Below are 12,251 nucleotides of genomic sequence, written 5' to 3'. Positions count from 1 at the left end.
GGTTAAGTATATATACTTCTGTCAACATGTTGCTCAGTTTTGCTTTATTTTGCCCTTGTTTTCTTTCTTTTTTAAAAAACATTATGTTATAAGGAATGGCTTTCTGGGAAGAGTAGCAGTGACTATCGAGAAATCTAAACAATATAAAAGATATAAATAAAAATTTATTTTAAAAAAAGAATCAGGGGCAGCTAGGTGGCTCAGTGAATAGAGCACTGGCCCTGGAGTCAGGAGGACCTGAGTTCAAATGAGGCCTCAGACACTTAACACAAAAAACTAGCCATGTGACCCTGGGCAAGTCACTTGACCCCAACTGCACCTCCCAAAAAAAAAGGCTACTAAACCCTGATACAGAAAGCAATCTTTGCAGAATGATGTTAAGTGCCTTCCTATCTGAAAGTAAGGGACGGACTAGATGAAATGCCAAGGTTCTTTCCATATTTGTAATTCTAGAATCACCAAAGCAACCAACTTCTGAAAGCCTTAGCACAAGTCTGTTATATAATAAGTTTCAGATAGAAAAACATAATAGATTAGGTTCAATGTTTCAAACACACAGGCTTTAAAAGGCAAACAAATCAAACTAAGCAGTTAAGGAGAAACAGTATTCCTCGTACCTCTATGTGTCTATGTGTCCAGGTCCCTCTAGAGTTCAGAGTGCAATGGCCTATATTTCCTCAAGGAAATATCCTGAGTATTCTTATTATAAGCATCATAACTGAGATGGCTATCTTAAAGTTATATATCCAAGAAAAATTGAAGCTTATCTCATCCTTCCCCTAAGACTTCCTAAGGTTCCACAATAAATATTTCAAGAAAAATAAATCCTTTCCCATACCTTTTTGATAACTGTTACTTGTCCAAGATAACCAGCAGTTCCACTCTCTATAAGAGGAACATCAGCAGCCAGACACATCCTATTCACATGGTTCCGTGCAGCTGAAAGATATCAAAAAGCAATAAAATCAAATTAGTGAAGGTTAAATGAACAGATTTTCTTCGTTTTAATTTTAGTCAACCCTATCCATCAATCACATCATTCGATCTGCTAATACAACTGACAGAAATTCATTTAAATGAAATGAAAAACTAAAAAAAAAAGATCTCTGAAATAGAATTTCAGCTTTCAAAGCTAGTCTCTTATACCTGAAGCCTCCAGTAAAATTATAATATAACTAAAATGCTATTTTTACATGCTAAGAGCCCCAAAGCTAACATAGTCTAAATTTGTTTTAAAAAATTAAGTTGAAAAAGAATGGTTAACATTTACATGATCAATATATCAGCTCATTTTTAACATTCAGAATACCTCTATAGATCCTAAATGTCATTAGGGCAAGCGTCAATTACTAAGACAGTCTAACTTTTTGGTCTCCTTTTAAACGTTCTTATTCCAACGTAATGTAACAAATTGCAGATAATAGCAGAAAGAAAAGTGCAGAAAGGAGTCAATAAATTCTAGAAATAACAAAAATGCAAGATAAAGTAAAATTGCCTTGGATGTCAATTTAGAAATATTCAAACAGTTTGAGGCTAGTAAAAACCTAGCCAAATTACCAAAGTTATGCCTCTTTTATAAAGAGAAAACAATTTCTGAGGCAACTAAAGCATAATCAACATTCACAATGGCCAAAATTTCTGATATGGCGTCATTAAAAATTATGAAAATAGAAATACTAATATGGTGTATTTGAATATTTTGCTAATATTTTTCCACTCAATGTAACTTCCTGCAGTCTTAAATAGGTTTTTAATTTTTTTTTTTCTATATTAGAACACAAATCCAAATTTACCATTAAGGTTAAAAGGAGAATAAGATAAACTTAATTTAAATTTGCTTTATGATTAAAATATTATCTAATGCATTAAGTGATGTATAACTATATGATTGAATGTATTTCTGGGGAGATACCTGGACCATATATTCCATAGAAACCTACATGACAAACTCATAGGATCACATCAGCAAGAAGTCTTAGAAGTCATCAGTTCAATTCTCTCATTTTATAGTTCAATAATGATCCAATAAGTTCTTAAAGGGTGGGAACTATTTCATTTTTGACTTTATATCTCCAATGTCTAGCATAATGTCTAATAAAGAAGGCACTCAATAAATCACTGAATGAAACTTAGCTAAAGAGAAGTTACTTAACTTTATGCAAGAACACACAGGTAGGTACTAAGTGGAGGAGCTGGGATTCAAATCCAGGTCCAGTGACTACAAATTAAATGTGCTTTCCACTGTATCTAACTACAGTAAGTTTTAGGAAGAATTTTGAAAATTCTCTAAGTGTAAATGTCCCTAGGTATCTTTGAAGCAATCTTTACAACTGTATCCAAGAAACTATCTTTAAGAAGCCTCTTCTAAAAGTTTTATGACCTGGAAAAAATTTGGCAGACAGTGGCCTTATCTACAGAAACATTTCTCCAGTGTCACAACCAAGTGAAAGGAGAGCTAAGGAAGAGTTGGCACATGACAATAAATCCCATCCATTTCTATTCCTGAGCTACTCTATTTCCTCAGTAACTAAGATTCATGATTTAGAGCTGAATAAGACCTTAGAGATCATCTTGAAAAATAAGGTAAATGAAACCAATAGAGGTGAAGGGACTTGTTCAAGGTCACACAGCTAGGATTTGAATCCAAGTTCTCCTTTTAACTCCAGATACAGCACTTTCCACTAAAGTATCCCAGTACAATTGGGGAAAAAAAACCCAGACTGGAATACCAGCTCTATTTATAACTTGTCTAATCTGAGGCAATAAAGTTATTTTCTTTCTCTGGGCCCATTTCCTCTAATCTTTAGAGGACACTGGACTAAATATTCTCTCAGGTCCCTTCTGTCTCTAAATCTATGCTCCCCCTATGTTGTCTGCTTCTCTCAAACTCCCTTTGGAAATTCTGTCCTAGAGACACACAATTGATCCACCTTCCTCCCCTATACCTCAGAGTTTAGAGTCTCAGCAAAAGGAAATTCTATTGGGCAGTCATTTTGGCTAACCATGTACTTACAATATCATATGAAGAGCATAACTCATCCTTAATAAGTTGGCAAGTTCAATGATACAAATCAAAAACTTTTCAAGGGTATACTGGAACAAGCTCCAATCAGCTCAAGAGAACTGAATGTTATTTATCAGGGCTTGACTTATTATTTTGTTGACTGTCTAAACCTAAGAAAACGGAGAAAATGCCAATAATGCAGATTAAACTTAAAGGCGTATCATGCATGTATTTTTCCAGAGAGTCAGTTACTAAACATTTTCCATTACATCACTGGAAGTATTCTAAAAGCTGAAGTCTGTTTTGTCCATTGTCCTGTACTTCAAGGAAAATGACTCAAGTACTGCAGTAAAGATTATTTTCATTTGATATTTTATAAGCTGGGTCTGAGGAATAACAAAATAATAATCACTGCAAAACATAAAACCAGAATTTACTGAACTCTTACCTCTGTTATCTAAAGCATTCATGACCAAAGTAAACTGCCGAAAGAATTCCACATTATAATCAGGGCTACAAAACAAAAGAAAGAGAAGTTACCAAAGTGATAGCCTGAAGTTTATGCATTACAATGTAATACAGAATTATCTATCATTTTTAAAGAAGTGAAGACAATACAGATAGCTACTACTGAGAGCTACTCTTACGTATACTAAATGAAAGGGAAATATTTTCTAGTTTACTTTTTCCAAATAGCCATTAGCAATTAGGAAATGTTGATACCCCCAATCTCTTCCTTTTGGGACACTTGTAGTCAATTCATAGCCTAGTGGGCTTAGAGCTAAAAAAGACATAGCAATTTTCTATTCAACCTGGACCTTTACTGGTGTGTTAGAGCCAAATCAAAGTGGAAGAACCAGGATTTTCAAGCCACTGCTCTTTCCATAACACCACAATGGACTCCAATTGAAAAACTTTAAAACTTTTAGAGGATGTGCTACATGAGAAAGTAGAAACAGTACTGAACTTAAAAAAAAAACAAAATGATAAGAGGAACTTCATTAAACAAAGTATATATACAAAAGGACCATGCTGAAGGAAATACAATTTTAAGGGAACGATGGATGATTTCTCACGGTATGATAATAGTAGCTGATATTTTTAAAGTGCTCTAAGTACTTTTTACATACATGCTGTTTAAGGTATGAAAAAGAAGATAAAAATATGTGGAAAAAATTGTTACCCAAAAGATAACCCAGAAAAGATCAATACTTATGGACCCATCACTACAAAATACTTGCAAGAATAACCTACACCCATATCCAAGGGTACCTTTGATTAAGGTATATGAAGGGAATAAGAAAGCTTATGCAAAAGATATTCCTACATAGTGGCGAATAGGTGGCACAGTGAATAGAGCACTGGCCCTGGAGTCAGGAGGACCTGAGTTCAAATGCCTCAGACACTTAACACAAAAACTAGCCATGTGACCTTGGCCAAGTCACTTAACCCCAATTGCCCTCCAAAAAGCAAAAAATTAAAAAAAAGATATTCCTACAGTAGATCATATCTTTATAGTTCCATAACTGACTGAAAGATATACAGAATAAAAGCCAAGTCTATTTGTTCTCTATATAAAAGCACCTGATTCAGTATTATAAGATGCTAATCAAAAGGCTTTCCAACAAGATGATTCCAAAATATATATCAAGATTCCTTGAAAGATACGATCACACATGCTTTAGAAGTATCATCTGGACAGGTAAGAGAGTTTGGATTGGTGTGGAAAGAAACTTGAGGCAGGGATAATAAGGAACTGACCTAGGGTAGTGGCTATATAGGTAGAGATGGCATACCCAAGAGATATAGTAAAGGTAAAAATGACAAGGTTTGGAAAACGACTGAATATGTGGGAGAGTCAAAGTGAAGAGGAAAGGATAAAACAAACACTTTTTAAACACCTACAATGTGCCAAGTCCTGTGCTGAGAAGCTCCTTACAAATGTCATCTCATTTGATACTCACAACACCCTAAGAGGTAAATACTATTACATTTTACAGTTGAGGAAATCTAGACAGACAGAGGTTAAGAGACTTGATTATCAAGTCACAAAGCTAATAAATGTCTGTAATCAAATTTGAACTCAGGTCTTCCTAAATTCAGGCCCAGGGTTCTATCCACCTTGCCATCTAGCTGCCTGTGAGCTGAACCTGACAAAAGTAGAGGGCCTAAGTGACTACAAGGATAGTGGTACCCTGGACAGTGACAAGAGAGAATAGTTTGAGGGGAAAGTTTAAGTTCTGTTTTAGACATGATGAGTCTGACAAGTGTACAAAATATCCACTACAGGGTGTCCAAAAGGTAATATATGACTATATCTCAGGAAAGAGACTAAGGATAGCCAAAAAGATCTGGTAAACATCTCTACAAAGAAGACACATAATGACTACCTGGTTAAAATGAATGGGGGGGAGGAGAGAATATATGGTAAAATGTCATTAAAGAACTTCACCTGAATAAGAGACTTTTTTTTATAAGAGAAATCTGAATTGCCCCACTTAAAGACATTATTTAGGTTACAAGCTCTTATCTTTTGATTAGGACTCAAAGATCCTTTAAGTAAGTTTCCAAAATAGTTACTAAATTAATTTAGGGGATAAACCAGCTGAGCTATTTAAAATATTATCAAAAGGAAGAAAATAAATAAAATGCAAACAAAAAATGGGAAAGTTAAGGCCCCATATCACATTTAAATAGTTAACAACCAAAATACATACTTCATGATGCTGTCATGGTAAGCTATAATATTAGCTTCAGGGTAAAACTGCAATACACTTTCCTTGGCAACCTAAAAGTAAAAAAAAAATTATAAAATTATTTCTAGGATTATTAAAACTGAATTCTAGTACACACTTTCTGATATATACAATGCTATGTTGTATCATGCAGGAAACTGATTTTCAGAATTGATGTTTTCTCTAACCTAATCCATCCTTATCATTAAGACAAAGAGAACAAAAATATGTAAGTAAAATAATCTACTCAGATCTCTACCACATTTTGAGAGCTCAGCAAAATCTAACTAAAAAGGTTAACTGAAAGGAGAGGAAATCCCTGTTCAACATTAAAGTACAATATCATGCCTGCATGGTTGGTTTCATTTTAAACCCAAAAAGAAATGAAGTCACCTAGTTTATCTGCTTATCTAACATTTAACCTCAAAGAGATCTTTCTTGTACTATTACCATTTACTACTAAAACTGTCTTCTCTTCAACTGCCAACATTCATGTTTGGATACAAGCAAAAAAACTAATTTTAATGTTATTCTAAAGCATAACAATTAAAAGTTGCTTCTTTTTTGGAGGGGTTGGGATTATTCCAATGCCATATCATTCTAGTGACATATTATTATGAGTTATGTAGAATCTAGCTTCTATTTGTTTTGTCTACTATAATTTTGTATCAATTCTAAATATGCCAGGCCCCACTACTGGACTGTGATCTCCAAAGATAGAGACAGTATTTTATATAATCTTCTTTTCTTCTCCCATTACCTAATTCTGCTTATGATAAGAACTTAATGGTTCTTGAAGAAATAACTCTAATTACAGTATGTGGTACCATATAATGAATGGAAAGTTTCTGTTTCTGATTCTCTTTGTGATTTAGACAAGCTACAACCCCTCCTGGCCTCACATTACCCAAGAAAAATAAATATATTTCCCAGATTTCTTCATCTACTAGACAATAGAACATATGTAATGTTAACATGTGGTTTTCTAAGTCAACATGTGGCCCCGAGGGATCTTTTCTATTTAAGTTTGATACCACTGCAACAGAGAAATGTAAGAAATCTTTACTATTTACCTGTGCCTTCGACCTTCCAACATGCTTTTTCTGAAACAAAAACTGCCTGTTGAGGTTGCTGACGTCAATAGTATCCAAATCAATCTACAAATGAACAAAACCTAGTTATTTTATAAAATACAATATTTATATTTATAAAATACAATATTTAAAGTGCAGCACAGGGGTATAGGTAGGTGGCACAGTGTCAAGAGAACACCCAGCTGTCCAGTCCAGAAGACCAGAGCTAAAAAAAGGCCTCACATACTTACTAGCAATGGGACCCTGGTGAAGTCACTTAACCTGATTGCCTCTAAAAAAACAAAATTTTTAAAAAGCACACAACATTTCAGCAACACTGACATCAACCCTAAGAATACATAATTTCTTAATTTGCTGCAAGCATCTGGAAACCTGTTTTAGCATCAATCACATCACAATTATTGTTCATTTGACCAAAGCAATTACTGAATACACAAGCAACTCAAAGATTTCATTTTTAAGTATAACTTTCTAAAGCATATTTGTAAAAGCTTCCTACCAAGTGTGAGTTACAGGTGAAAACCTGAAACTGCACAAAAATGTATGTGCACTAATGCATATCTGCAATTGCAATTTAAATGATATGCCTTACTTCTGCACCAACTCAATCAGAAAGGCTTCTAGGCTCTATAAGTGCTTATCTGAGCTCTGCATTTCAAGGTATTCAACAAACACACTTTATATTTTCTGATGGGAGATCCTCTGTTGGCTCCCTCAATTCCAGTATTTTTAATCATACACATATAACTAAGAAATCCATAAACATTCTTTGAGGATTATATGTAAGATGAAAAAAAAAGGACTGTTTGGGTACATGTGATAAAGATAGCTTAATTATGTGGTTAAAAAAGTTTAATTCCACTGGTGGCTAGGTGTCGCAGTGAATAGAGCACCAGCCCTGGAGCCAGGAGGATCTGAGTTCAAATTCAGCCTCAGACACTTAACACTTGCTAGCCATGTGACCTTGGGCAAGTCACTTATCCCCCATTTCCCTACCTTCCCCCCCTCCAAAAAAGCAAAAAAAAAAAAAAAAAAAAATCCATGATCACCTCCATACCTTAATTAGGCATTAAAGGATAACTTTAGTGAATGAACTTTATCTATATGCTCTTTATTAAAGTGAATTTACAACAACTTAGAGGAAAAAACCTGTATATATGAAGTTCATTTGTAAATCACACTAAAGAACATTAGATTTTATTCTGTTTTTCTCATGTTCGTTGTATGTTTTTCTTGTTGCCCTGCCTTCCCCCCTCCAAAAAAAAAGTTTAATTCTACAGCTATTTATTCCTATCAGTTTAAAATCTTATTAAATGGCAATAAAAATAAATGTGGCTAGAATAGAGAACTGTAATAAAACTAACACACTAAACCAGGACAAAATCACACATATGAAATGGCATGCTATATATGTGGGGAAGCTATTTTCATACAGAAATGAATAGGATTATGGTAAAAAGAATCATTGGTTTTATTTCAATTAAGTTACATAAAGATATTTGGTTTCATTTGTGAAGTTCCACAAAGCAAACAATTTCATTAATAATCTTTCATTTAGGATTTTTAGATTTATAACAAAGTTTCAACAACCAATTTGATTGATGAGATGTTTTCCAAACTGAAAGTCTCAAACTCATACTTCTCTACGATATGACATATTTTTTTCCAAAAATTTCAACAGTTAAAAAATTTAAGGCACCATCATGTTTGAATATGTCATGACATACCAAGTGTCAAAATTTTAACTATATAAACTTAAAGAGAAAAATGTATTCAGCACATCAGATGTAGAACTGTCATCTAGTTCAACAATTTCATTTTACCTATGAGGAACAAAGGCTGAAAAGCTAAGTGATTTGTCAAAGTTCACAAAATTTAGGTAGTTAAGTGGCAGCATCTACTTCAAATCTAGCACTTTTCTAGAGTTAACAGATTTTCCCCACAATACATTCATGTGCACACAGAAACCAAAAATACCACCAACAACAAACCCTTTGATTTTTAATTCAGGTATTTCAAGCGATACACTTTTTTAAAAATTTAAGTAGAAAACTACATTTTAAATATATGAAAATTACATTTAAGCAAACTAACGTCAATGATATGTGCAGTATCTAAAATACATCCTATCTACTTCAGTGACATTAGGCAGAACCATATACAGGATGATAGCAATTTTATGTTAGGAGATGCTTATCTTCAATCATTTCTATCAATAAGTGCAAGCAAATTAAGCCAAATATGTGACATCAATTTAGATTTTTTAAAAAACTAACTATACAATAACCAAGAAACAACTTGGTTTGTTTATATCTTGCTCACCAAAAAAAGAAACCCTTGAAATTAAAAATTCATTAGAATTACAAAGTAGAAATCTTTGGAACAAGGAAAAAAGTTAAAGAAAAACTCTCCAAGCTGCTATTTTTGGCTGACTGAAAGTGAAGGTTGAAATACTAACCTACTTTTTGTGTGTAGTTTTATGATAGATGCAAGTAATATTTTTAGTAGCAAGAATGGAACAGCCTGTGCTGAGTTTCATCCAAATAAGTGAAGCTTGTAACGTGGAGACCTAAGATTGGTATTGAAAGACGCATGCTGGGAAACAGTTTTAAGCCCTGCCTTTCTCAAATTCAAAATTAATCTGCCTTGGCACCAAGTCAGCAGTGGGGAGGAAGGGGATGGAAGGGGGTAGTGCTCTACTACAAACCTTGAAAACAATTTAGACTTTAAAACAAAACTCAGGAAGCACTTTAATTCTTCCTCTCAAAAAACGGGGGTCCGAAGTAAAACGGGCAGCCATGACCAGGTTAAAACAGTCCAAAATCCTCCCCCGTAGAAGGCATGTTCTTTAGTAGCAGAAAGGCAAGCTCACCGCCCCCCCCCCCCCCCCCCCCCCCCCCCCCCCCCACAGACCCCCCGCCCTTTAATAAAAAAGGAAGAGACGGAGGAGGAGGAGACACCCCACCCCCCCACCCCGAGTGTCTCTCCCGCCCCCGGCCTTTTTTCAAAAGAGGTACTGGGGGAGAGCGAAAGTCTACGCAGGAGGGACTCCCCGCCCGAGAGAGAAGCCTCCACCCCTCGAAGTCTCGGGCGGGCAGAGCAAGGGCTGGGGGCCCAGGCCCCTCCTCCTGCACCCCCCCCGCCCCTGCTATAGCCATTCCCGTCCCACCGCGATTTACCCGCGCAAACCCGGCGCCTCCTCAGGAGAGCCGCCGCCATGTCCGCCCCGCTCCCGCAGAGCTCAGGAAGGGGCCTCCCGGGCCCCTCCTTCCTCGGCCTCCCAGATCCTCATGCCTTCCCTGAGTCCTCACGCCGCCCTCCCCACCAGGGCTGATCCGTGCCCGGCCTCTCCTGCCCCCGGCCCCGCTCCTCACCAGGTCGATGTGCGCGAAGCCGCTGAGCACCAGGTTCTTGAGGAGCTCGCAGCCAATGCCGCCCGCGCCGACCACCAACACCCGGCCTCCAGCCACCGCCTCCGCCAGCTCCTTGGACAGTCCCCGCGACAGCGCCATGGCGGCCACCCTCCGCCCCCCCACGGACGGAACCCACCCACGGACACACTGCCCGACCCACGGACACACCGGCTGGCGGAGGGAGGGAGCACAAGAGGAGGCAGGCGGAAGGGGGGTGGTGAGGCGGCCGCTGCGAGCCGGAACTGAGAAAGGGGGAGCAAAGGCCGACTTCCGCTCCTGCGCAGTGACCTCCTCTCGCTCTCTAGGGGGTGTGTTGCCCGTAGTAAGGCTGTTGCTGTCTGGCCTTGTGGGGCCACAGTTTAAGTAACATCAACATTGCCTTTTAGCCTGAAGACGCAACTTAGTAGAGAGAAAGCATGGACGGAGTCTCACTTCTTAGGGTCAGGAATTCCTCAATTCCCCCAGGCAACTCTTTGTATTATGAATTTCATAAAAAGTCCGCGAAAAAGAGCATTTCTTTATACTAATAATGTCATAAATCTATTGCATATAACCTGCTTTAAGAAAAAAAAAGGATTAAATTTAAGTTGCCAGTTACATTTAAGTTGAAAAGTTCTTTAAGTTTTTCTTTAAGTTTTGTTGATGCTTTCCTTTTGGGTAGAGTAGGAGAGGCTTTTGAACAAGTGTTAATATATTGCTGTCGGGCTCTCCCCGCCCCTACCGCGTGGGTGTGCGTGTTTACGGGTGTAGTTGAGCAAAGCAGATTCGCACACTGGAAGTAACTGAAAATGAATACTTCATTTCGGCATCTCCATCCTCACTGCTAAGTAGAGAAAAATAATTTATCACCTGATTTCTAGAATCGTGATCGCTTATTTCACAGTCTTTTTCCTTTACCTTATCCTATAAAGGAATTTTCTGGTTCTGCTCACTTTACTCTGCATCAATTTGGAAAATCCTCCTAGACTCATCATGAAAAATGCTATCTTATCTCCATAAATAAAACTAATGAACTCTGATTGCAGATTGAAATATGTTTTCTTCACTTTATTTTTCTTGCTTTTTTGCAGCATAACTATTATGGAGATGTTTTGCATAGCTTCATGTGATAATGGTATAATATTGCTTACCTTCTTAATGGGTGGGGAAGAGGTTGGAGGAAGGGAGAGAATTTAAAACTCAAAATTATTTAAATGAATTAAAAAAAACACCTCCTAGGGGGGGTCTGAATCTGCCTGTTTCATTTCTTATGGCCTATTAACCTTCCATTATATTTACATACCATAATTTGTTGATAGGTACTCACTGTTTCCAGCTCTTTCTTACAATTAAATGCCGATATAAATATTTTCGAATGAGTTCTTTTCCAGCTTTCTTCAAACTCGTTTGGGTATATGCCTAGTAATAGTACTGCTGGAATAATTAATATGCACAATTTAGTGCATTTTTTGCTGCAGCTACAAATTGCTTTCTAGAATGATTGGATCAATTCACAGCTTCATTAATTGCCCAAATATCCACAGCAGCTCTTAAAAGACTGTCAGTTACAAAGGTGTTGTGTTGCCTTTCTTCATTGGTGGAGAAGGTACCCACCTTTTATTCCAATGACCTCCAAGTCTCTTCCCCACTGGAAAAAAAAGGGGGGGGGGGTGTTCTAGTATTAGCTATGAGGGGATACAATACAAAAATTCCAGGGAGTTTGCTGAAGGCTACACAGTAAATTAGTGAAGCTAAATTAAGAGTGGAGAAGATTCGAGCTATCAAGTGGAGGGGGGATTACGCATATTTTGTTTGGCAATTGAAGTCAGAACCTGGAGCAAAGGGTGAAAGTTGCAAAGAAGCAAATTTAGGCATGATGTCAGGAAAAAACTTCCTAAGAATCAGCTGTTACTTGGAGAGGTGATTGATTAACAAAACCTGGATAGCCACTTGTTGGGTATTATACCGAGGATTTCTTCATTGGATAGATGACTTTGGATTTTTCCTTGAAGTCTCTCTCTCTCTC

The 12,251-nt window shown here is 37.0% G+C and overlaps 1 protein-coding gene across 1 annotated transcript in view; it reads right to left on the bottom strand.

The window, feature by feature from the left end:
* The window catches only part of UBA2 (ubiquitin like modifier activating enzyme 2), a 37,252-nt gene extending 26,730 nt beyond the window's left edge, over window positions 1-10,522 (bottom strand). Inside the window, exons 1-5 of the mRNA XM_069082665.1 lie at window positions 10,208-10,522; window positions 6,813-6,896; window positions 5,722-5,792; window positions 3,453-3,517; window positions 839-939 (exon numbers count right to left, since the gene is read on the bottom strand). Coding sequence (XP_068938766.1) covers window positions 839-939; window positions 3,453-3,517; window positions 5,722-5,792; window positions 6,813-6,896; window positions 10,208-10,345 — 459 coding nt within the window. The 5' untranslated portion in view covers window positions 10,346-10,522. The remainder of the gene's footprint in view (window positions 1-838; window positions 940-3,452; window positions 3,518-5,721; window positions 5,793-6,812; window positions 6,897-10,207) is intronic.
* Between the last annotated feature and the right edge of the window lie 1,729 nt (window positions 10,523-12,251).

The sequence above is a fragment of the Petaurus breviceps genome, unplaced genomic scaffold (assembly GCF_028583685.1).
Source record: "Petaurus breviceps papuanus isolate PSGF00001 unplaced genomic scaffold, PetGlider_PUasm1.0 171, whole genome shotgun sequence".
Taxonomy (NCBI): Eukaryota; Metazoa; Chordata; class Mammalia; order Diprotodontia; family Petauridae; genus Petaurus; species Petaurus breviceps.
The sequence above is the reverse complement of the archived record's forward strand: the minus strand, read 5'-3'. Positions and strand labels throughout refer to the sequence as shown.